We start from the raw sequence: 24581 nt of genomic DNA, 5'->3' as shown, positions 1-24581 counted from the left end.
ACCACTGCCCAAATATAGTAGCAAAAACAGTAGAATAGCAGACAGAGATCATGCAAGCATGCTTCTCCTTTTTTTGTGATGTAGTTCATGTCCTCCCTTTGCTTTTGTTGCTTCCTTTTATAGAGCTGTTTGTGCCTGAGTGATTGGGTGTATGCATGTGGGCTCCTCTGGCTTCCTGCTCAACTGTGGCATGCAACTGTGCAAGCACAGATCACATATTATTCCAAGAACACAAACACAGAAGCAGTGATGGTTGTGTTGTGTGTGGATCTTTAGCTGCACAGGTCGAGAATATTCACTGTACGATTGTATCACATTGACGTAATTAACTCAGATCAATAAAAAGTCTTTCATTATCTAAAGAAAAAAATATGATTCTAGAAGAAGTACTTAAGTTAGTGAAATATCTTTATCTAATTATTGTTGAGAGGATCCCTATCCGTCTCTTCCTCACTGGCTCCAGCATCACGGCCTGTTAAAAATATTTTGGCCCATTGGTCCATCACTATTATTTTAGAGTTTTTTATCATACTTGAAAATTATCTTAAGTTATCAAGAATTTTAGTACAAATTTTTGATACCTCAAGGTGCTACACTTTTTTTACTAAAAAAATGTGGTGCCTTGAGATATTTTTTTTAAAGATGGTAAAAAAAAAACTCATCATTTTAACATGAATTTGGAAAAGGTACTTTGTCTCTGTTATTTTAAGCACTACAATTACGGGCCTATCCAGTTCATATGATTTTCATATCACAGAAATAAAAAAAAATATAGAAATATCATATGAATACACGTTCAAAGCAAAGTATTGAAACATATAAAATTTTCCTTCAGTGAGCTAAATAGAGAGGGGATGGAGTGGATGTTACAGAATTAGTATATTTTTGTGGATTGGTACAGAGTTCCTATGAAACTATTTTTCTTCAAATCCTATAAAACCAAAGCATGAATAGTGTCTACTCTAAAGGAATATATATTCTCTATGGTTTTCTTTCAAAACGAACCAGTCCTACATTGTTCAAGTTGCTACACTACCAGAATCCTTTTTTTTAGTGAATCACATGTAATAGTGTGATTCGTTAAAAATATTTGGTCTGATAAACACCATAAGCACAACATCTCAATGCACAAATATTTGGTCTTTTCACATATCGATCGGCTTAAATACTTAATTGAATTCACTAAAGGATCATACCAAATATTGATGTTAACACTGCAACACAATCATTCACCACTTATAAATAGAGCAATTTTAAAGTTCTTGAGTAGGTATCAAGATATACCAAAATTTTAGTGTAAAATTTGGTACCTCATAATACCTAAGGTATCAAAGATGTACAAAAATTTAAATAAAAAAATATATCTCTTGATACCTTCTCAAAAACTATAAAATTACTTTGATAAACACCATAAATACGACGTGTCAATGCACTCGACTCCATCCATGGGTTTGAGAGGGAGAGTGCGAAAGAGAAGATGATCCACTTTCCCTCAGAAAGCCCACAAACGAACCGTCTGGAAAGAGATGGTTAACAAATCGACCTTCCAGGCAGCGACGCCTTCAGGTAGATCACGACACCAATGCCTCCGCTGTTCTACTTCTAGGATGTTATCTATTCAAGTGTGTGTTGCAAATTTCCCAAAACAAAATTGGTGTGTTTTAGATCAGTACATGGTCTTCCATAAAACCCAACAAATTGCATTAATTCGTATAAGAGCCTGAATATTCTTGTTAAGCTTGTTTAGCCAAGAACCAAACACAGAAGAAATAGGACTATTAAGCACAGGGCAAACATCAAAGCAACAATTAATAGCATTCGCACAAAGTGAGCAAAAAGGACGTTTGATAAATACCAATAATAAACAAAACTCAACAATAATGTTACATATTTATGCAGAATGCAGTATGTTCACTTATTCTAGGCACCCAGTAGTACACTTAAAACACAAATTTAATTTACTTTTTTTTTGGCCAAACACGTCTTAAATTAAACAAGATTAAACAAGTAAATTAAACTGAAGCATATATAAAGCTGATGAATTTCTGAATTCCAAATCTCTCGCACACGATCACTTCTGCCCCTTCTTCCACAAGTCGCTGAGCATCCGCATGGCGCCGCCGCTCGCGCCGGCCTTCCGCTTCCCGCCGGAGCCCTGGTGTTCGTCCGTGTCCTTGGCCATCCTCTCGCCAGCGCCGGCAGCCGATCCGTGGCGCCGCTTTTCTACGTCGACGAGGACGCCGCGCGCGCCGGCGCTGTGCTCCACCGCGCCGAGCACCGCGGCGGCCTCCTCGGCCGCCTTGCGCCACTGCTCGCTCTGCGCGCGGCAGCGCTGCATATCGGCCTCGACGGCCTCCCGCACGAGCTCCGACGCCCTCAGGCGCTCGGCGAGCCGGGCTTCCCGCGCCGCACTCTCCCTCAGCGCGTGCTCGGTTTCCCGCGCCTTCATGGCCGTCTCCTTCATGGCCTGGGAGGCCTCCTCCGCCATCCTCATGAGCTCCGCGTTGTCGGCTTCGACGGCGGCGATGTCAGCGTCCTTTGACATTAGCTTCCCCCTCAGCTCGTCGAGCTCCCTGTCCTTCGTAGCCAAGTTCGCCCGGAGATCGTTAGCCTCGGCCTCCATGGCCATCAGCTTCGCCTTCAGCTCGTAGACCTCCGAGTCCTTCACCATCAGCTTCGCCCTCAGATGTTCGACCTCCTGCTGGCTTCCCTTGTTCCTATCGAGATCGTCAATAATGGCGGTGACGCTGTTCACGTCATCATCAGCAGCAGTGTTCTTGGTCTCCTCAACCTGGGTGGCGCCGTCGCCCACCGCGGTGGCAGCCTCTGGGACATCGCCGGCCGGCGAGACCACGCCGCATTTCTGCTCCGCCGCCTGCGCATTGGCCGCCTCGTCTCCGACGACAGGCGGCGAAGAGGCGGTGGCGGCGCCGGGGACGTCTCGCTTCTTGATGGAGAACCGCTTCTTGGCCTCCACGAGAGCGGCGCGCGCGTCCTTCCTGGCCTTCTCCGCCGCCGCGAGCTGCTCGCGCATCTCGGAGAGCTGGCCCTCCGCCTTCCCCAGCTTCGCCTCCAGCTCCGCCACCCGCGTCGACCCGGCCACGCCGCCACCCGCTGGCTTCTTCTGCAAACTCGCAACCATGCAAACGCTCGTCAAGAACGTACACACACACACACACACAATGTAGCTGGCAGCACTGCTCGTTTCACTAGCTAGATGCCTTGCCTCGTGCAATGGGCTTCGCGGCGACGTGCCTCGGCCGGCGCCGGCAGCGCGGTGGTGCTCCGACCCGGCCGCGACCGCCGCCGCCATCTTCACGCGCACCGGCACGCGCGGCGACGTCCGGTGCGGCATCTCAAACACGGCCCTGAAACCAAACCAAATTTGAATGATGCAAACTTGCACGAAAAATATACGAAAGCAACTGAAGAAGCATCAATACCTGGCCGGTTTCGCCATGGCAGTGTCCGAGTCCTCGAACTTGCTCGTCTTCTTCACTGTGCGGCCAAGCATCATGGCAAGTGCGAATTCTTCTTCTTCTTCTTCTTCTTCTTCTTCTTCTTCTTCTTCTTCTTCTTCTTCTCCTTGTTCTTTTTTGCAATCGAGAGTGAGTTCTTGAGATGAAATGTGAATGAATTTCAAATATATCCGGAATTATATCGCAGAAAGGAGCGAGCCTTGGGGACGTTTGGTTGGTGTGCAAGTTTGCTTCAGAATTAACTCAGCGGATATAGTACATCAGTACTTCGATTGAAAAACTGCGAATGCTTAATCTGGTTGTAGCACACTGTTCGTAAGAGTCATAATCAACGTATCATATTTTCTTTTCTTCAGAAGTCATGCAGGAGTTCATGATGCAGCTGGGAGAAGTTCTGCCTCCATCCGATTGATTCTCACCTCCGTACCACCTATCTAATTCTGCTAGCTTCAGAAATATGACAGTAGATTGTTACCATCAAGGGTGGAAAAAAACTTTATCAGCTTTTTATCGAGTTTTCTTCGAATACAATCTTCTGTTCTACTCCCTCCATATTTTTTTATATGACGCCGTTGATTTTTAGGTCCACGTTTGACCATTTGTCTTATTAAAAAAATTATATAATTATTAATTATTTTGTTATAATATGATTTATTATGATAGAAATTTTAATTATGCATTATAATTTTACATATTTGGATATAAATTTTGAATAAGACGCATGGTCAAATGTGGTTCTAAAAGTTAACTGTGTCATACATAAAAATATGAAGGGAGTATTATATTTAATTTCTCTATCCTTTGATACTATTTTTGTTAATGAACTAATGAGCCGAGGAGCGAAAACACCTTTCATTCAAAATTAATTATTTTTATTTTTAAAAGAAAAATTAAATCAGTCGGAGAATATAATTCTGAACCGAGCCACCAAGCCAGCTAAACGAGTATTTTTTGTCCATCCTATCAGTTAAGCAAACTTAATAAAAAAAATTCCCCTCTGTTTTTTTACTACAATTCCTCTTATCATATTTTAGCGAGTATGGATGAGATAAATTGGAGCAGAAACTGAGTGCTATATCTTACCTGGTTGATGCGAGGTGTCACCAGCGATTAAGTACTGGATTGCACGGAGATGTAGCTTCAAAGTTTGCAAATAGCGGCTTGCGCCTGCAGTATCTGGACCTCTCGTCGCTAGAAATCTCAGGTACGGTACGAGATGATGGGCTTGTTTGGAGAGCTTATAGTAGTAGAATCTTTAGAAGCTCTTCTAAATAGTATTTAGCTTCTGAGAATTTTTTTTAGCTTCTATCTAAAAAATGAATTAGAAGTCAGAAATTGAAAAACCTAGCTTTTCCAGATGTTGGCTTTCCACCCGCTACTTCTCATAATCTTAAATTCCCCCAACAAAAGATTCGAACAAGAGCCTGCGTCGGTTGATAAGAAACTAAAGAAGAGGATTGGTGCTTAATTAGAGTTAATCACGTACAGAAAAATCAATTGAACTGCACTGCACGTCATTTCGATCATCCAGTGCAGTTATTGTTCGCTCGTTCTGCCGCAACCAGGGATTCATCAGATTCAGAGATGAGATAGTTGCATGGATTTTGGGCCTCGGAAGATTATGCGTCCAAGTTTATAATTAACCTGCCTATTAAGTCTTTTATGGTTTAAGCGGGATGGCTAATCATAACGGGCCGGGCCATGTACTGTGTACATGGGCCATGGAGACAACCGAATGTTATATCGTGTAAGCACCCTCGTTAAAGAATAAGTTTATTTTAGGTTTCTTAATTTGACAGAGAGTTCGATTTTCGTTCTTGAACCATAATACCAGATACAATATATCTCTTAATTACCAAAACCGATGCAAACGAGATGGCGGCTTTGACTGACGTGGTACCTGTGTGGGTGGTTTGACTTAATCCTTGTTCTACGTGGCAATATAAAGTGGCACTGGAAGTATAAAAATTAAAATTAAAAATAATTATGAGGTCCACATACCATTTAGACAAAACAGTAGGACCCACCTATCAATAGGTTATACACTCCTCCGTATCTCCATGGCGAGTCGGCACCGCCTCCTCTCTCCCTCCATGCCATCCTTGTCCCACGTATTTTATTTTATTTTTTAATGGTTAAATTTTGCTTTATGTGTCACGTCAGATGAAGACTGAGTCAAATTAGCCACGTATGTGCCACATCAGCTAAAACCGCAACCGAAACCGTCTTAGGACTTATTTTGCATCAGTTTTAACAGTTTATGACCGTTATATCTAGTTTTTTGGTTGGAGGGATTCTTTGACAGGTTAATGTACCTCAGATGAACTTCTTCCCCTCGTTAACGGATGATGTCCTGAATCCTGATATAAAAAAAAAACAAGATGATTTCTCCTATCTCTGTCATGCCCTAGCCACAAGGCTTTATGCCTTGTGAATCTCAACATTCTGAAATATTTTAAGTCCGAAATCTGAACTGATACTGAAAGACACGAGGTGGAGAAAACGACGTCCAGAGAAATCAGGATAATCCCTTGAAATTTCAGGCTCAGGAACAACGTGCGATCCTGAGCCGGGAGCTCATCATGGTTCAGATCATGAGATTGGAGCAGAGCATACTTGGTTCAGATCATGAGCTCATCATGGATCATACACCCTCAGCTGAGTCGGACAGCCATCCAGTGCACAATGCAAGCAGAAGAAATTTGTAAGGTAGTACTAGTAGCGATTCTTCTGTTCCCCACCTAGATTAGATAATAGTGGTAATGGCAGTCTGTTAGATGATAAGATGGCAGCACTGACAAGTGCTCATAACTTAATTTGAACTAATTAGCTCAATGCCATATCAAAGTGTATCATAGTTTGGTGATCTCTGTGACAACAGTATTGATCAATGCTGTATCAATGGTCTGGTCTGGTCTCTTCATGCATGAGAACACAAGTATTGGCAGATCATGGAGTCGTTGGTTACCTATATGGCTTAAATGCAAAGCTTCAACTACCCTATAAAAGCTCTTCTATTATTGCAGAGCAAAAAAGAGAAGAAAAACACATAACAATTTCATCCTATCGTCACTTCTCCTTCTCATGTGTCTCCTTTCTATTGCCACTTTGTCAGTGGTCAGCTGTCACACTGGCTTAGCTAGGTGAAGAAGAAGACTGTGTCGGCGGCGTCTCTCCTCCCGGCGACGGAAAGCGACCGGCTTTGACGTAAATCCACAAGGCGTTATGAACTCGACGATGACTGTGCATCAGCTGCTAAATTATTGAGCTCTTCGTCGACAGAAAAATGGTCATCTACCTACCGGTCGTTAAGCTCTCGCGAAGATCTTGTCATGCATCGTGATGCTGATGTAGATGCAGATGCAGCTCACGTCCAAAGAGAATTTATCAGAGAGGACACCAGGTCGTCCAGCCCTTTTCCTCCACTTAAGCAGCAGGAGCAGAAGCAGCCAATCTGCAGATCGAATTGTGTGTCAGGCATCCACCTACTGCGTGAAATGGAGTATTCAAACAGATAACTAATCATGTGTTCATGTGCAGTAGAACCAGCACTAAGAACTATAATTAATTCTCCAAGTTTTCACTTGTACTTTTCTTTAAGAGTAATTATTCATGGCTCATGTAGTCGTTGCGGAGGCTAATCTGCTCATAGGTACATACTCATCTTTTCGTTTCTACTTATACTTATTAACCAAATTTTATTTTTATTTCTGCTTATACTTATTAACCAAATTTTATTTTTTTCAATCTTAAACCTGATGTAGATTTTAGGGTATTCATCGTAGTTTATCTTCGGTCTTAGGTCTGAGATCGCTAAGAATACATATATAAAATATTTTAATAAATTTTTATTTATAAATATATCGTTTGGTTTTTCCAATGAAAAAGCGAAATGATCGTACCCAGTAACAACTAGCAACATGTGTCAGTTCAGGTGTGAGTAAACAAGTAAACAACTAGACACCATGCAAGCTACCGTGCACTGAATATTACAAGAAGTCTCTGCTCTTTATTAGGAAGGTTGTTGCAAGAAACCTCCTTTAAATTGTTATTTTAGGCAATGCCAAATTGCCAATGCAGTGTAGTGACGAGCTGGTCAGTGACTCGGTGAGTGTAAGTGGTAGAAACGAACGGAGGCAGCTTGCGGCGCCGGCCATGGCCGACGCGAACACGCGCATCGACCTCGCCGCGCCGCTGATCTCCGTGCGGCGGCATGGCGGAGGCGCGGGCGGAGAGGGCGAGGTGACGCAGCCCGGGAGTAGGCCGGACGGCACGCCTGGCGGCGTGCCGTTCCGGTGGGAGCGACGCCCTGGTCATCCCAAGAGCGTCCGCACCCGCCGCGCGCCGATGGTGGCCGCGGCGAGGGGCGCGGAGCCTGCGCCGGACGCGATTGCGGTGGTCGCGGCGGTCGCCGCGCCCGTGCGGGAGGAGGCGCGGTTCTCCGACGCGCTCTCCGTGGCGGACAGCTGCCTCACCGCGAACTGCAGCAGCGCCACCGGGCTCAGCAACGTCGCCGTCCGGCCTCCGCGCGTGGACCATGCAGGCGCGCGCGGCGGCGGGAACGGCGGCGTCATGATGGACCGCTTCCTGCCGGCCGCGCACGCCGTGGCTGTCCTCTCCCCGCAATGCATCTCCCGGAAGGCCAGTATCGCCGCCGCGACGACCGCGCGCAACGGCCACGGCGACGGTTTGCCAAGGTTGCTGCCTCACCTCGAACCATCGCCGACGAGCCAGGCGCTGTGCATCGTTCCGACTGAGAAGAAAGACGACGCCAACGCCGTCGTCGACGACGACGGCGACGGCGAGTGGGACGCCCGCAGTGCTCGGGGCTTCTCGTCGAGGAGGTGCGGGTTGCTTCTTCCCACACGGTGCATGAAGAGCACCTTGCTGCTCCTCAAACCATCGCCCGCCATGAGACACCGCGGCGGAGGATGGCGGCGAGACCGCAGCACACCCCTCCTCTCCAAGATCGGCAGAAGCCAAAGCGCGGCGAACCCGCTCGAGCGGAGCACGCCGAACGGGCAGCATCTTGGACACGACCCGAGCACCATGGTAAGCAGCCGCAAAGCATGCATCTTCTTCTACTTCTTCACCTGCTGCGTGGCGAATGAATTTGAACGCAAGCAAATCACGTGTTCGTCCGATGCGTTGTGTAGCGATCCTGGGAGGAAGTGTACATCAACTCCCTCCGGCGATCAGGCCGCGGCGGCCGGAAGGGTCTTGGCGCCTTGCTGTCGCCGGAGCTGGACACGACAATGCCGTCAGTGCGTGAGCTTTACTTGGAACAAGGAGACGGCGGCCACCCCAAGGCTACCCACCTCGGCTTCCTCCTGGTTTTCGACAGAAGCGACGAGCGTCGCGACGACTACCAATGCCCGCCGGCGCAAAGCTTGCCTATGTCCGACGAGCCTAAGCTGCTGCCCCCTCCTCATATCCCACCAAGGCCGGTGCCGAAGGTGTTCGACGGAGGGAAGAAACCGAGGCGTGACGCCGCCACCGGCGGTGGAGGCTACGGGTGGCCGCTGCTGTTGGAGGACAAGGCAGCGGCGAGCCATGACGTCGCGCCTCTGCTCCCACCGCTGCCGTCGCCGAAGTCGCCGTCAGAGTCCTGGCTCTCGCGGGCGCTGCCGTCCGTGTCAAACAACCCTCCGGCGACGTCCTTCCTGGGCATCCATGTGCAGCACAAGAAGCAGGCTCCAGCTCCATGGTGTTCGTCCAAAAGTACGGCCAAGATCGTCGTCGACGATCATGCCCGGCCACGGCAAATGCGAATACATGATCTACAGAAATCATAGTGTAATTAATACTGCCAGCATATCACTGTTCTTTTTTTTAAGTTGATTTGGTGTACTTTTGTGTCCTGGTAATTGCACTGTCAGTGATAACTTGTACGATTGTATCCATGTTGTTTAGGTTCACTGAATATTAAGGACTTGTTTAGTTTCTAATTTTTTTTTTCAAAAATATCACATCAAATTTGTGGACACCTAAATAAAGCATTAAACATAGCTGAAAAAAACTAATTACATAATTATAAAAGAAATCTTGAGATGAATCTTTTGAGCCTAATTAATCTATGATTAGTCATAAGTGCTACATAACCAACATGTGCTAATGATGGATTAATTAGGCTCAAAAGATTCGTCTCGTGGTTTCTAGGCTAGCCGTGAAATTCGTTTTTTCATTCGTGTCCGAAAACCTCTTCCGACATTCGGTCAAACGTTTAATGTGATGTTTTTTAAAAAAATTTTGGCAACTAAACACCACCTAAAGCACCTGGTCCATTGCCCATTTGGATTCTGAGACATGACCGCCGATCGACGACGGGGCCAATGGTTGTTCATACATACTAATCTAGTACGATTCAGTGTTGCCAGTGTTGAAAATATGGTCATGAAGCAGCATATTTTAATTCTGAAAAATAAAATACTGAACCTGACATGTATATAGTTGAATGGTTTAATAATGGTGTTAACAAAGGATAGGGATCCTAGCATATAGTCGTTTATAACTGGACTAAAGAAAATATAGTTATGACATGACATATCTTAATTCAGAAAAATAAAATATTGAACATGACATGTATATAGTTGAATGGTCTAATAATACCGTTAGGTGTTGAGTCTGTTGACACCTGTTAAGAGGATTAATTAATATCCGAATCAATACAATTCGTTAAGAGGATTAATTAATAGACATCTTCAAGTGGTATTAATCCTCGTAACACTAACCGTGGACCAATTATAAATTTGTTGAAAAATAAATTGGGCCTGGCCTATTTATTCCAAGAATTACAGATTAATCGTGTATGTACAATGGTGCGTTGATGCACTTAATTTGCTTACCTGATTAATACGGTTACATCAATTTAGGTACAGATAACTGTTGTCTTGCCAAGCTAACTCGCAATATGGAATATGGAAAGAAGCCAGGGGCTGTTTGGATCGAGAGTTTTTCTATAATCCCTTGTCACATGGATATTTGGACATTAATTAGAAGTATTAAATATTGACTGATAATAAAACTAATTACATAAATAAAGGCTATTTCATTAAACAATTTTTTAAGCCTAATTAATCCACGATTAGTAAATGTTTACTGCAGCATCATATTTGCTATCATAGAGTAATTAGGCTTAATAGATTCGTCTCGCGAAATAGTCCAGAGTATGAGGTGAGTTTTATTAATATCCTATATTTAATACTTCTAATTAGTGTCTAAATATTCGATGTTACAGGGATTAAAAAAAATTTGGTGTAACCAAACAGCCCCTCAGGGAGGCTGTCACTCGCAGTTTATTTCCAATCAAAATGGGTACCAGGTGGCAACCAACTGAGGGCCAGACGTGGCACTATGTTCTGCAGAGTGCAGAGCCAGCTGACTTGGCTCGTTAAACTCTTAACAAACCAAAATTATAGCTCGGCTTGACTCACGAAATCATAGTGTAAAATTACTCAAAATTGAACCTTCGCGTTCTCTAGAACTTGTAATTTAAGTTTCACACCGGATTTAAATTGGTGAAGTTCTAAGGAATTTTGTCCGAGGTATACGTGTTTTTTTTACTGTTCGTGGCTGTAGCCATCGGTGCGAGTGTTTTGCTGAACTTTTCCGTATTAGGATGATTGAACCGTTATATATTTGTTTTCATTATTTTCAAAAAAAATAACTATCTATCATTCACCCATTCTAAATGACGCATCCGTTCCTACAAACTCTAACTCTCTACTCGCGTTTTGTTCATTGGGTATTCATATTGTCATATTGTCGTTGTTGGAATGGATGAAAAGCAGATTCGCATCACCTTCACCGTTAAGAGTCTTTTAAAGGAGCATAGTTTATATGTTAACATCATAATTGACAAGTAGCTTGCGAGTTATAGGCTATTTTGGATCGGTGCATTACGACCGTAAGTGTAAGTCGATCCGATCTGCTCTTAACTGCTGCCTCCGTTTACTCCGTTTTATATTGTAAGTCTTTCTAGTCTTACTTAAATTTATTAATTGATGAATGTATGTAATTTATATATATGTCTAGATTTATTCGCATCCATATGAGTCTATGAAAGTCGGAAAGTCTTATAGGAGGAAAGCTTTGATCGTTTTTATTTTTTTCCTCCTCCAGCTTCCCTGTCCCGCTGCATTTTTCTTTCTCGGATTTTTCTCGGCCCGACTCGGCCTAACTCCCACGGGCCAAGGCCTAGGCACTTTAGAGGGGCCTATTTGATACATGGGCCGAGTCATCGGCCGTATACGAAAGCACATAGGGTACTCCATGTTGTGAGACGTAATAGAACGTTGTGCACTGGAGAAAACACATAGGGTCATCACTCCGCTTTTTCGTGGGAAAAGAAAAGGCGAAACGGCATATTGACAAACAAAAATTAATTTATAAATAAAACTCTTATATATGTGAAAAATAAAAGAAAACCTCTAAAATCAAGATTTTCACCAAAAGAACTGGAGGCCAGCAACAGATTCAACCGGAGAATGGTATACATTATGCACGGGTAAATCAGCGAGGGAGGAGTGCCATTTACAACAAAGAGTTAATACCATCATCTCTCCGAGATCACACAACCAAAAGTTCCACATCATCAGACGAGAGGGAGGAAGAGAAGAGAGTCGAGTTAGGGACACTGTGATGTGCCCCTGTTGCCTTTTTTACACCCTATATGTTCTCCTGGATCAACAGGGGCGCTAGTTCAGGCCTTCAGGCTATCCGCTACAACGGGGGGATCATCCCATATGCACGGTAAATCATCAACCCCCCAAAGTTACACTTATTCACAGGCCAGCTTCGTGCCGAAGCTTGTGAGGCATATGGCGAACGCCTGGAAGGCCGACAGCGGCTGCCGGTAGTCCATTGTGAATGCGTCATCCTCAATCTTACCAAACTGCAGGATCACCGTCTCCTCGTCTCCAACACCCCATGGATCACTGGTTCCAGCTGGGGCGACGAGCTGGAAGTTCTTCACGGAGGCGACCGTCACCCGGCCATGGAAATTCAAGCACCAGCACTGGAGATGCTCGTGCCATCGTGGCGCCTTGTTTCTTAGAACCAAGGAACTTGAGGTGCTCAACTGCTTGTCCTTCAATTGATCAGACGCAGTGTTCTGACCCACAGGGCACTGGATACTGCACTGCATTCTTCTTGGCCCTCTTGATTTGAGGAAGTTGAACTTGTATGAAACTTGTCCAACTTCATAATTACCGCCTGAAACATTTGGATTGATCTGTTTGCTTGCAAAGCGACGACTTGATTGGTTCCGTGAGGGCTTAGCACCATCATATGGTGGCTGGCTATCATAGACGACAAACTTTGTACCAAGGAAATCAGATCTACAAGTAAAAGGAAGTTACGTGATCAATATAGTACTCTGGCTAAGAAATGGGTGCAAGCTGTGCAAGGAAAATAAGGTGCAAAAGGTGCAGTCTATCACGCACTAGAAAACTTCTAGTAGGCAATACAATTGGCCCAAAAATGGTCAGCCCAGGAGGCCATAAGTAGAGTAATTTTGTTGGCTTAGGGATTGAAAGATGTCTTTTACTGATTACAATGTAAACCCAGCTACCAAAAATATAAATGCCATGGACAGACAACTAGAAAAGATATACTATCCCAAGCGAATGCATGATTCCAGAACCTTATATGTTTGTGACTTGTTCAGCTTCCACACATGACTCTTCTTAATGCCTTATTTTAAACATAAACAATGAAAGGAATGGTGTATAGCAAGCTATAATTGCATCTACAATAATGCAAGCTTGATAGGGATCTAGGTATTAGGTATTAATGCATGCTATGAAAAAGATGCATGGATGTCACAGTATTCAGCAAGGCAGGCAGCATGATAACTGATGATATGATGAATACTCATACTTAAGGATAACATGAACAAAGATGGCAAGGAAATTATTACTAGAGTACAAACAATTAGAGTGTGGCACAACTTATGATGCTTGCAAAGAAAGCAAAGGCAGTAACATAATGAAATGAGTAGACCCAACCTCAGTTTTCCAACATATGAATTGCTGCCTGGAAATAGATCATCACAGTCATAAGAGATGATATATTCTGTATGTGCCCCGTTTCTGAACCTTCGAGCAGCCAGCAGAAATTTCCCTTTATCTGTTAGGGCTGCCAAAAGGGAACAAGAAATTCAAGGACAGATATGTTGCAGTCTGATACTTACAAGCAATAAATGTATTAAAGAAATAAACCTTCATGCAGTCGCCAACACAAGAGGATCGCATCACAGATTCATAACGACATGTGATAAGATCCACAATCTTCACACTCAGAATATCACTCAACAAAATAAGGTGGTCCATGGGGTGCTTGGCGTCATTCTAGAACTTTAAACTTATCAACGAAACATAGCTGTGCTTAACCTTTTAATATCAAGAAGCATCCATCAGGTTTGACACACACATCCCCTCAAAAACATGAATTCCATAGTACTGTAGCCCCAAGAGCTAGCTAGTTACCTTCTGTTTACCTAATAATTTAACTTATATTTCTCAGAGCTGACATAGGAAAGATCAACTCAACAGTTGCTGAGCTTATTCCTTGGTTTAGGTTGTACTGTGTTTATTCCTTGGTTTAGGCTGTACTGCACCCTTATGTATACGATCACGAGTCATGTAGTTAACAATAAAGAGGGGAAGTCATGTGCAGCACGTAATAATAATGTGCCTAAATCATAAAAAAATTATCAGCAATGGACAAGGTTTGGATTGTTATACTTTGTCAGATACTCGGATCATACAAAGTTCACTGTGTAATTGGTGGCGCATCATGGTTAGCCAGCCTCTCACTTGATCGATTATAGTATGTTAAACGGTTAATGTTTTCAAACTTTATGATGCCCAATAAGAATTTAAGACGATACCATTCTAAGAACTAATTTCAAAGTTATTCCCACAAAAAATTATTCGATTGAAAGAACTTGTCAACTACCAAAGACCAAAGTCAATTAGTCAAATATTCCTGATAAGGCCCCTTAAATAATGTAGGTGGGCAGCAAAGTAGGTGTGAGGGTCATTGTCACAAAGTAAGTTGTGACTTGTAACGGATTATAAGAAGGAAAGAAGTCCTTGTTTTAAAACAAGATTAAGTACAGTTAAATCACACGTCATGACCCACAAGCCATACATAGAAGAGACCTTGACAACGTTAGCAGACAAATTTCTTTGTGTTTATAACCGTGCTACTAACTACTAAATTTAACATAGTATAGAGAAGATTTAATTTAATTGTACAATTGCAACACCCAAATCACTGATAGAACAGAAACCACCCGAAAGTCAGTTAATATACTTTTATTTTGTCTACTTGGCACTGTTAATTAAACCAAAGGAACAATCTGGAAACCATGTTGACGCAGTCTACAAAGCCACACACAATTCATAATAGCATTGGGCCAAAAGCATGATGGAAGCAAAAAATTATCCAAGCTGACTTACCCTGCGTTAAGCTGAGATAAAGATAAAAGGTTGAGTTCTTTTTGTTCCTCCTGATGAAGCAGTGCATCGGCGCATCCCTCGGTCCAGGCTGTCAAAACAATATCAACATCAACTAAATCAATTATAGTACCCGAAGCGAAACTAAAGCTTGTACTTGTAGGCATCAATATACTCTTACTAACAAAGCAAAACAAAATCCAAATGTCACAAATAGCATTTTCATATATGAATATATCAAAATCTCGTATTTCTTTAATAACTTCACCTACCATGTCACTATATTGGTCGCCATAGTAAAGTGCCCGGCGACCAAATTCAGAAAACAATGACGAGTAGATAGACATGTCCTTCTTGCTTATAACAATACTTTTAATAAAATGATTATTGCAACCCAAAAGAGATCCCAAGATCGATAGGCAACAAATATGGATCCATTTGATCCTTCAGTACATTCAGGCGGAGGCATCTACCAAAAAAAATCCCATTTTCTGAATTAAATCAAATTCTGGCCGCAATTCCTTCGGGTATTTGCATCTACATACGAAAGCTAAAAACATTCAATAGCAATTAAACGGAACAGCAATCAAATCAACAATTGATGCCGGAAATCCCCTCGAATCGCACAGATCAAAGAGCAAAACATTTCCTCAATGAACAGCTGCAAATCGAGGACGCCAATAGGTTCGATACTTCAGAAAGTATTGCCGCGAAATCATTCTTCCACAAAAAGAAAACACATCTCAAACTGCAAAAAAATCAACGAGAAAATCCCCCAAAAAAGTGGCCGGATCAAGACGACAAGGTAATAGGGTTAGGCCGCGCCTCACCTGCTTGAGCGAGGAGGGGAACGTGATCCGCCCGCACTCCAGCGGCGGCCGCACGACGGAGACCGCGGCGTCCCTCCACCGGCGGCAGACGCAGGCGCACGCCACCACGTCCCGCCGCGGCGGCCACCGCTCGGCGCTGGCGTCCACCCGCCGCATGATCTCTGTGAGCAGCTCCGGCAGCAGCAGCGACCACCCCTCCTCATCCCCCTCCTCCTCCCCCTCCCCCGCGTCCACCGGCGCGATCTCCGGCGACACCTTCGACTCCCCGCCCCCGACGCCCCCCGCGGGCGGCCACCCCAGCGACGAGCGCGATAGCCACGAGGAGCTACACCGCCACAGCGCCATGCCACTGGCGCCCAAGGCGAGGCGAGGCGAGGGGGCGGGCGGGCGGGCGCCCGGACCGGATCCCTCCCCCCGAAGCTTCCAGAAGCTTCGAGACGAGAGATGGCGGAGGAAAACCACGCAACGAAGGGGAAAATAAAGAGGAGAAGAGAAAATCAAAAAAAAAAAAGCCCTCCAAAAATCAAAACCGCCTCCTCGTCGTCGTGCTCGTGCGCATCCCCGCTCTCGACTAAATTTAATCGCGAGGTCTTCGAAGAAATCCCCCCCTAATTATACGCCCCTTCCATACCATGACACGTGGGGCCCGCCCAGTAAACGCATCGGGCCCCACGCATTTAACAAAAACGATCGGATCGCAGTTGACGCAGTGAAGTACTCGCGTTGCGTATTTTGCATCCCCGCGTTTTGATCCGAATTTTTTTATTATTTGTTCGTTCATCAGTTTCCTGTTCTTCACAGTGGGTTATGTTTGGTTTGCACTGAACCGAGGAGAGATCGGTGAGTATAAAACTACTACTAAAATGTGCTGATTTATGTTTTTTTTTAATTCGTGTGCTGGACCTACCGTTTCTTGTGCTGGTAGGCTTTAAATCGTCACTGAGACGCCTTGGACTCATGGGGTTGAAAATTCCACGCATTGTTTGGTGAGAGCGAGAGCGAGGTCCTGATTTGGGGTGGTGACATCACCCTCCGCTCCAAAGCAAAGGTGATTAGCTCGGCGCTAGTAAACTAGTCCCTATCATTTCAATTTTTGATTCCGTTTATAAGCTAAAAATTAATTTTTTAATTTTTAATTTGAACTTAATTTTTGAAAAAACCCATCTCTTTATTTTATATATTAGATCGCTATATACATATGTGTGCGTTTTATTAATAAATTATTTTTTCGTTTGGCTAAAAAAAAGAAAAGCTAGCAACCAACCCGTAGAGCCGAACCGATACAGCGGTGTTGCGGGGGTTAATGGAACGAGCACCGCGCGGCCAACCACTTGCGACCGCGACGTCTCCATCCCACCACCACCCACACGGCCTCGCGGGTGGCGACACCCCGTCGTGTCGCGCTCCCGGCCACGCGCCCGCGCCACCGGGGCAAGGGGACGTCACGTCGCGGCCCGCGTGCGCGAGGAGAACGCCCCCGCCGTAGAGGGGGGAGGTGAGGCCCTACGTACGTGCCGCGCGGCTCCTGTGGGCTTCTGCCCGGTCAAGTGCCGACCCGTTCCGCCGCGGCGCGTACGATCGGGGGCCTCGCTCGCCGCGCGTGTCGGACGGGTGAGACGTACAGATAAACCACCCGTTAGAAACGAGAAAACATCTTCCGAAAGTCCGAAACTATTATGTATGCTGCAAATTTTCATACTCCCTCGGTTCGTTTTGCTGGTGATTTTCACTTTTGGGTCTATGGGTCAGTTCATCTCGTTCGTAGCTCTGCCATCGTTGCTTTTTAAATTTATACTTAGAGTCAATTTTAGAGTTTTTTTCCATCGTGTTGTATTTTCTAGCCTTGGCTTTTAAATCATTAAGAATATACATATATATATATATATAATTCATAAAATAGTTTTCATTTATAAACATGTCTTTTATCTTTTTCCTTCGATAGGCCAAACAATCGCCCCTAATATTATGAGAACCAACTGTTGGGAAACCAATTGATCAACATTTAAAAAACTAGGTTTTTCGACTTCTGATTTTCACTTTTTTTTTTGGATTTTACGGCTCAATTTTTTTAGAAGCTAAGTGTTATTTGGTTGTGTTATTTGGTTGAGCTTCTAACTTCTTGAGATTATGTGGGGAGTTGCAGCTATCAAAGGCTCCCTAGACATACCATATGTTTGATCATCCATATTGTTCTAATTTTAAATATGTAAAATTATAAATCATAATTAAAGTATGTTTGATGATAAAACAAAACACAACAAAAAGAATAAAAAAACATAATATTTTAATACAACAAATGGTTCAATACAAATCCAGAAGTTGAGGATATCAAATTTAAAAAATTGGAAGTAGTATTTAATAAGAATATTGGTTGTATCCTAAGTCAAACCCTACAAATTTAGGAGATTCTTATGCATATGACTCAATCATCCAACTCACTTACACTTACAAGTATGATTCGGTCCACAGCTACCACGGTGCGTATGGACATCTGCTCCTTTAATTGACGTGTGGTCGTATGTCTGTATTCTTAACTGAGTTGTACAAGTGGCTCATACATAGAGCAGTACTCATCAATTTAACACTTCTTTATATAAAAAAAAACGCAGTGCTAAATTAGTTTAGTCTAAATTGGATTTAGCAATATTTGGTAATTTTGTTAGTGTTTAGTGTCTCTTTAAAGGGAACCAAAGTTTTGCAAGTCTAAAAAGGTAAGCCACTACGATAGTTAGCTAAAGCCATTTTGGATTCAAACATAATTGTCTTACCGAAATTGACCATCCAAAATTGCCAAACTTTAGCATTGGCAAAAATTGGTCAATTTTAAGCCCAACTAGTCCGGAGCAACACCTACAATACCAGCAAGAAATATTAGTTAGCTCGATTTCCGAGTAAAAAAAGCTTCGAAAACCAAGCACGGAGGGAATGGTCTAAGTTAAGATCCTCTGTAGTATTGCTAACTAATATAAGGCCCATATAAGTGAACATCTATAGTACTGCACTGCAGAGGATTCTATTTGAAATGATCTCGAGTTCTCTCCCAGCCACTGGAGATGTCTTAGCAGCTAGCGATCGTGCATGACATGATGGATAGCCAGTGGGCTGGTTAGGTGGTTGACAGCGCCGTTTACTTGTTAATAATCAATGGTGGGGGGGGCGGGGGGGGGGGCTCTGTGTTGGCCCCCACGTCGTCGTGGCCGATTTGGCCGTGTTATCATAGAAGAATTGTTGGGGTTTCAGGCTGTTCAGAGATCCTGTGAGGCTGTGAACGAACAGTCTGTGGATTGGGAGGGGGGAATCGTCGTGGGGGCATGTCATGAAACTGTAATTAGCTTGATATTTTCAGTCTGCAGGTTCTAGGACAGCACCAGCAAGAAAGTGAGTAATCACAGCTGGGTCAATTTGATCGCTGGTGAATGATTAGAGCTCACTGAGAGTAGCAAAGCTATCAATAGAATCGTTTTAAAAAATAGATGTGTCAGTGCTTTTACTGAAACTGTATATTCTCATGAGAAAGGGATAGATTCATCATGAATGAGTCTGAATGTTTCTACTTATTTGCTAGTTCTTAGGCCTCGTTTAGTTTCCAAAATAATTTTCTAAAAACATCACATCGAATTTTTAGACATCTAAATAAACATTAAACATAGATGAACCAAAAAACTAATTAAACAGTTATGAAAGAAATCTTGAGACGAATCTTTTGAGCCTAATTAGTCTATGATTAGTCATAAGTGCTACAGTAACCAATATGTGCTAATGACGGTCTAATTAGGCTCAAAAGATTCGTCTCGCGGTTTCCAGGCTAGCCGTGAAATTCGTTTTTTCATTCGTGTCCAAAAACCCCTTCCAATATCCGGTCAAATATTTGACGTAACACTTCTTCCAAAAATTTTCTCAATCTAAACACCCCTTATTCTTGCTGTGGAGTAGCGTCTAACAGCGTGGGTCAAGACCCATATGTCAAGGGAGATTAGTAGTCAGCCAAGAGACATGAAATTTTCAGTTGCAACGCTCATATGAAAACCGGTGCTTGTAGTGGTCAGATTCAAACTGACAATGTCATTTGTTCCAGTCAAAACTCTTTCTACCAACAGCAGACAGAACTGAGATGGGTCAATATAGGCTCAGTCAAACCTGGGATATCCCCAGTAACAGCTACTAGTACATTAACACGAGAATAACTGCCATATGAATCTTGAAATCGTCCAGCCTGCAACCAGCATGAAAGTGCCATCTGTAAAAAGAAGAAATCAACAGCTCCCAGCTTCTCCTATCTAGATTAACTAACATAGTTAAGAAACGTTCCAAAATATTCAAAGTCCCGTTCACTATCAAACAAGAATATCATGGTTAGTGTGGTTCGATATGTCTTTATAGCAGAATAAGAATGTACAACAGATATGGGGCTCAGTTAATAGTCGGCACAACTTCAGAAAACAAAGCCCGCACATACGGATTTTACATGGTCAGGCGGCACAGATAAAACACTGGATAATCCTGCACTTCTGCCAACTTTTTTCATAAACTACAAAACCCATATCACAGAAAGTGTAATACGTTGGGCAAAAGGAGGTTGCTAGGTTGAAGCTAAGGCACAATTTCAAAGTCATTATTAGCCTTTATTCTTAAGTTACAAATGACATCACACATTAATATGCTTGAAATTAACACAAATAAAGATTCAGCAAAGCAAAAAAACTTCCAGAATGTATTGATGCATGCACTTTGACTTGCCTGTTCTCACGTTTATGTAGTCCATGCTTGTGCTTGGAGACTGCATCCCTGTGTCTTTCTTCATCAAGGATCTACATAGATGGTTTGACCTTTAGGAGTGCAACAGACACCATGCAACGAATTGAAAAAGATTCAAAAGCCTCCGAAGGTTTAGTTCGCATATCATTGAAGTTATAAACCATAAGTCTTTGCCAGAGAAAGCCTAAAGAAACTAAGAAACACTAGACATAAAACTAAAGGAAAGCAGAAGTTCATGAGTTCATCACTTCATCCTGACTGATGCTATGAGGATCAAGGAACTCAATTGTGTATAATGGAACATACATTCACTTGCACAATAAATCTCTATCGTCCATACGTGTTGAGATTGGTGCAGATGTGTTCCTTACCATCATATCTGTATTTTTCCACTAGGCAGGAATTTTCCAGCATATCTGTATTTTTAACATATTCTGTCACGTAGAGCAATATGAAAGCATCAGTATTTTCTCAAAATATGCTCGTTTTTTCATTTTAGATTACAATTTTTCATTCAACGTGTCTTCAAATTTTCTTAATGAATGATTTTTAGCAAAATTAACTTTATATTACGTTAAAACAATTAACAGATATCGCAATTGCTGATTGAAATAAGAGTGCAAATACCTCCACAACATGAAGAGTGTTGATTAAACATACCAGCTATTTTCCACTGCATCCCATGAGCAGTGACCTATCCACCTTGGATCATCCATAGCAGTTAGCCAGTTATTAGTAGTATGATTGAACTATGTTGCAAAATTACAGTGATGTATTAAAAGTATGAGCAATGTAAGATACCAGTTGTTTGTTTACTGATGTTTCTACCATACCAATATACTTATATACAATATTTGAATTACCCTAAACGCTATGCATACAGCAGTGTACATTCAAAATGATGCAGAAAAGTAATCAACAATAGATACTTAGCATGATAATGCTTTGTCTAATTTATCCATTCAACCTATAATTACAATTTTCACCCCAAGATAATGCTTCATTATAGCACCTTATGTTGTTTTGTCCAATATTGATGTCATGTATTCGCAGAACTAACTGGCAGCATAGAAATACAAATAAGCTGCACTGCAGCAAAGTACATAAAAGTAGAAGTCCTCTTCATTGATAGTGAATGCCACACTCAAATTTCCTCTCCTTGAACTGTATAACAGCTAAACAGATATTTCATAGCTGAAATTGGCATGCAAACACTGACATACATCATTTGCCTGGAAGGAACGAATGACACCAAAACAGCCGAAAATGGACTAAAGGAAACTGGGTATCATTTTGCCTCTCAAGTGTTCATGCTTATAATCCAAAATATCCTTATATCCCCTTCAAGCAAGAGAACTACCTTTCTTAGTTCAAACTACTCTGTATCAGAAGGTATATTTGGAACTGATCCCATATGGTGCACGAGATGCTGCATCCCAGGTTTCAACTCCCTGTTACAGAAGTCATCATATTCTTCCTTATCCCCTGCCTTCTTCTTCACCTCCACCACCACCAGGCTTGGTGTGAGCTCAAATATCTCAGCAGCGATTGTCAATGGACCCTTTTCCCCTTCCCTTGTGCCTTCTATGCTCACTCGCCAGTCTTTTCGCCGAACAAAGAAGCTCTTCACCTTTGCAATCTCCTCCAATTTTGTGATGATTGTTTGCATAGGCTCTGCTGATACGAACCTCACCTCGCTCCCTCGCTCCTCAAACAACCCTGACAAATCAAATCCCCTAGAGAATGATATGATATCGAATGCATTAAGACTAGCTGGCCGTGTGAGAGACCTGGGAGGTCTTTGTCGACGCTCCTCAGATGACAATGTGGCTGGACAGGATGCCACAGATGAGTCCGACTCCCATCCTGACTCCTCGCCGTCATCATCTTGCTGCGGTGGCGGCGGGAGTGGGGGAGGAGGAGGAGGTTCTCTAGGTTCCAGCTCCAGTATCTCATTCTCACCATCTGCCAAGCTGTGCACTTGATTATCCTCAACATAGAATCTGACCGGCCGGAATCCCTTCTGAAACCACCTGCTCTCCATGACCTCTTTGACAGTGATCCTTGTCTCTGGGTTAGTGTCAAGAAGACGATTCAGTAGGCTGGTAAGATCCTTGGAGAACCATCTAGGGCACCGGAATTCCCCCCTGTAAATCTTTCGGTACATGGACATGAGGTTCTGGTCATGGAAAGGAAGGTACCCAGCCATGAGCACGAAGAGGATGACGCCGCAGGACCATATGTCCGCCTTGGCGCCGTCGTAGCCACGGCGGGCGAGCACCTCCGGCGCGACGTAGGAGGGCGTGCCGCAGAAGGTGTGGAGGAGGCCGTCGGGGTGGAACTGGTCGGCGACAGCGGAGAGGCCGAAGTCGGAGACCTTGAGGTCGCCGTGCTCGTCGACGAGGAGGTTCTCGGGCTTGAGGTCGCGGTGGAACACGCCGCGCGCGTGGCAGAACCCGACGGCGGAGATGAGCTGCTGGAAGTACCGCCGCGCGGTGTCCTCCTTGAGCCGGCCCTTGGCGACGCGGGCGAAGAGCTCCCCGCCGCGGACGAGCTCCATGACGAAGTAGATCTTCGACTTGGTGGCCATCACCTCGAACAGCCGCACGATGTTGGGGTGGCGGACGCGGCGGAGGATCGCGATCTCCCGCTTGATGTGCGGCACCAGCCCGTGCCGGAGCGCCTTCTCCTTGTCGAGCACCTTGATCGCGACCGTCTCCCCGGAGTCCGCGTTCCGCGCCTGGTACACCTTGGCGAACGTCCCGTGGCCGAGCAGCCGCCCCAGCTCGTACCTCCCTAGCAGCAGCCCCCCGCGCGCCTTCCCCACTGCGGCGGACGACGACGACAGCGGCCGCCGGTGCTGCGGCGACGGGTCCCGCGACGACGGCGGCGTGGCGGACATGGCGGAGCCCCCCGGAGCGGATGAGGCGGTGGTGGTGCGGAGGAGGCCGCGGGAGGACGGGAGGTGGTGGTGGTGGTGGAGAGGAGGCGTGGACGAGCGGCCGGCGTTGGAGGAGATCGACGAGGGAACAGCTCAACGGCTCGTGAATATCTGCGGCTGCGCCCCTCTCTCTCTCTCCTCCCTTTCTCTCTCTTCTTCGGTGAGTCTGTTTAATTCCTAAAACTTTTTCAAAAAACGTATTACATCTTTGACATTTAAATAAAGCATTAAATATAAATAAAAATAAAAAACTAATTATAGAAAATCATGAGACAAATATTTTAAATCTAATTAGCGTATGATTAGTCATAGGTGCTAAAGTAACTAACATGCGTTAACGACGGATTAATTAGACTTAAAATATTCGTCTCGCCGGTTCCCAGTCGACTGTGAAATTTGTTTTTTAATTTGTATATGAAAACTTCTTTTAACATCGGATAAAGATTCGACCTGATTTTTTTACCAAAATTTTTGGCAACCAAATAAGGCCCAAGTTTGCTTTCGCTTTCCCTCTCGAAATGATGTGTTTCCCTTTCCTTCGCCGCGTTTACAGCTTCGCTTCCATTTGTGGGTGGAGAAAGATTTGGTACATAATTTTAGCGGTTTGTTGGTGCTAACAAGGATGTATAGCTGTACATGGGAACACATAATGTAACGTTTTAGGGGGCGCTATTATTGATCGGGTTGCACCTTACAGCGGTGGTGGCTGATGATTAGAGTAGGCCAACACGAGTATTCCTCCTGAACCTTATAATATTATATTTCTTATGTTTATGAATGTCCATTGTTCCCTGCTGTATACATAATTGTATACTATCGGCCAATCTTTTAATAAGTATAAGTGAGCAACTTATTACTAATTAAAAGTATTTTATAATAAAATTTTTATACATATATTTTTAACGATCTATAAGCAAAAAAGTGAAAATCATACTGCAATGAAAAACGATAAACTCTAAATTTAAGTTTTAAAATTTTAATTTTAGTTTATAAGCATTTACATAAACAAAGATGTGATCAGTACAGACTCGTTCTTTTTTACCAATAGCATTATCGAGTCCATCTACATCTATTATCTCACTTTTCAAACTACTAAATAATATCGTCTTGTGTG

General features: G+C 43.7%; 4 protein-coding genes across 4 annotated transcripts; 1 reads left to right on the top strand and 3 right to left on the bottom strand.

The window, feature by feature from the left end:
• Nucleotides 1-1834: 1834 nt before the first annotated feature.
• LOC102704522 (interactor of constitutive active ROPs 5-like) lies at nt 1835-3669 on the bottom strand. Its single transcript, XM_015837445.2, has 3 exons — nt 3444-3669; nt 3227-3368; nt 1835-3124 (listed from the first exon to the last, which is right to left on the bottom strand). Exons 1-3 carry the CDS (start codon nt 3515-3517, stop codon nt 2072-2074), a joined length of 1269 nt encoding a protein of 422 aa, XP_015692931.1. The 5' UTR covers nt 3518-3669; the 3' UTR covers nt 1835-2071.
• A 3846-nt stretch (nt 3670-7515) lies between these two features.
• Nucleotides 7516-9475, top strand: LOC102699408. Its single transcript, XM_040524444.1, has 2 exons — nt 7516-8531; nt 8636-9475. Exons 1-2 carry the CDS (start codon nt 7554-7556, stop codon nt 9272-9274), a joined length of 1617 nt encoding a protein of 538 aa, XP_040380378.1. The 5' UTR covers nt 7516-7553; the 3' UTR covers nt 9275-9475.
• Nucleotides 9476-11951: 2476 nt separating this feature from the next.
• LOC102722963 (tubby-like F-box protein 9) lies at nt 11952-16339 on the bottom strand. The gene is made up of 4 exons (XM_006655421.2): nt 15772-16339; nt 14945-15032; nt 13487-13616; nt 11952-12817 (listed from the first exon to the last, which is right to left on the bottom strand). The coding sequence occupies exons 1-4, from the start codon at nt 16114-16116 to the stop codon at nt 12259-12261; spliced, it is 1122 nt and encodes a 373-aa protein (XP_006655484.2). The 5' UTR covers nt 16117-16339; the 3' UTR covers nt 11952-12258.
• A 5287-nt stretch (nt 16340-21626) lies between these two features.
• Nucleotides 21627-23589, bottom strand: LOC102704247 (CBL-interacting protein kinase 19). Its single transcript, XM_015837176.2, has one exon. The coding sequence runs from the start codon at nt 23426-23428 to the stop codon at nt 21902-21904; it is 1527 nt and encodes a 508-aa protein (XP_015692662.2). The 5' UTR covers nt 23429-23589; the 3' UTR covers nt 21627-21901.
• Nucleotides 23590-24581: the final 992 nt, after the last annotated feature.

The sequence above is a fragment of the Oryza brachyantha genome, chromosome 5, assembly GCF_000231095.2.
Source record: "Oryza brachyantha chromosome 5, ObraRS2, whole genome shotgun sequence".
Taxonomy (NCBI): domain Eukaryota; kingdom Viridiplantae; phylum Streptophyta; class Magnoliopsida; order Poales; family Poaceae; genus Oryza; species Oryza brachyantha.
Note: the sequence above shows the minus strand (reverse complement) of the source record. Positions and strands in the feature narration are given on the sequence as shown.

Bases quoted from the DNA above. Each gene is read 5' to 3' on its own strand.
- LOC102704522 (XM_015837445.2), bottom strand. From the start codon at position 3,517: ATGATGCTTGGCCGCACAGTGAAGAAGACGAGCAAGTTCGAGGACTCG. The intron at 3,369-3,443 runs GTATTGATGCTT...GTTTGGTTTCAG, and splicing joins GCCATGGCGAAACCGGCCAG to GGCCGTGTTTGAGATGCCGC. The intron at 3,125-3,226 runs GCAAGGCATCTA...GCGAGTTTGCAG, and splicing joins CGCGAAGCCCATTGCACGAG to AAGAAGCCAGCGGGTGGCGG.
- LOC102699408 (XM_040524444.1), top strand. From the start codon at position 7,554: ATGCAGTGTAGTGACGAGCTGGTCAGTGACTCGGTGAGTGTAAGTGGT. The intron at 8,532-8,635 runs GTAAGCAGCCGC...TGCGTTGTGTAG, and splicing joins GACACGACCCGAGCACCATG to CGATCCTGGGAGGAAGTGTA.
- LOC102722963 (XM_006655421.2), bottom strand. From the start codon at position 16,116: ATGGCGCTGTGGCGGTGTAGCTCCTCGTGGCTATCGCGCTCGTCGCTG. The intron at 13,617-14,944 runs GTAAGTCAGCTT...CCCTTTTGGCAG, and splicing joins TTATCTCAGCTTAACGCAGG to CCCTAACAGATAAAGGGAAA. The intron at 12,818-13,486 runs GTTGGGTCTACT...TTTTACTTGTAG, and splicing joins TCATATGTTGGAAAACTGAG to ATCTGATTTCCTTGGTACAA.
- LOC102704247 (XM_015837176.2), bottom strand. From the start codon at position 23,428: ATGTCCGCCACGCCGCCGTCGTCGCGGGACCCGTCGCCGCAGCACCGG.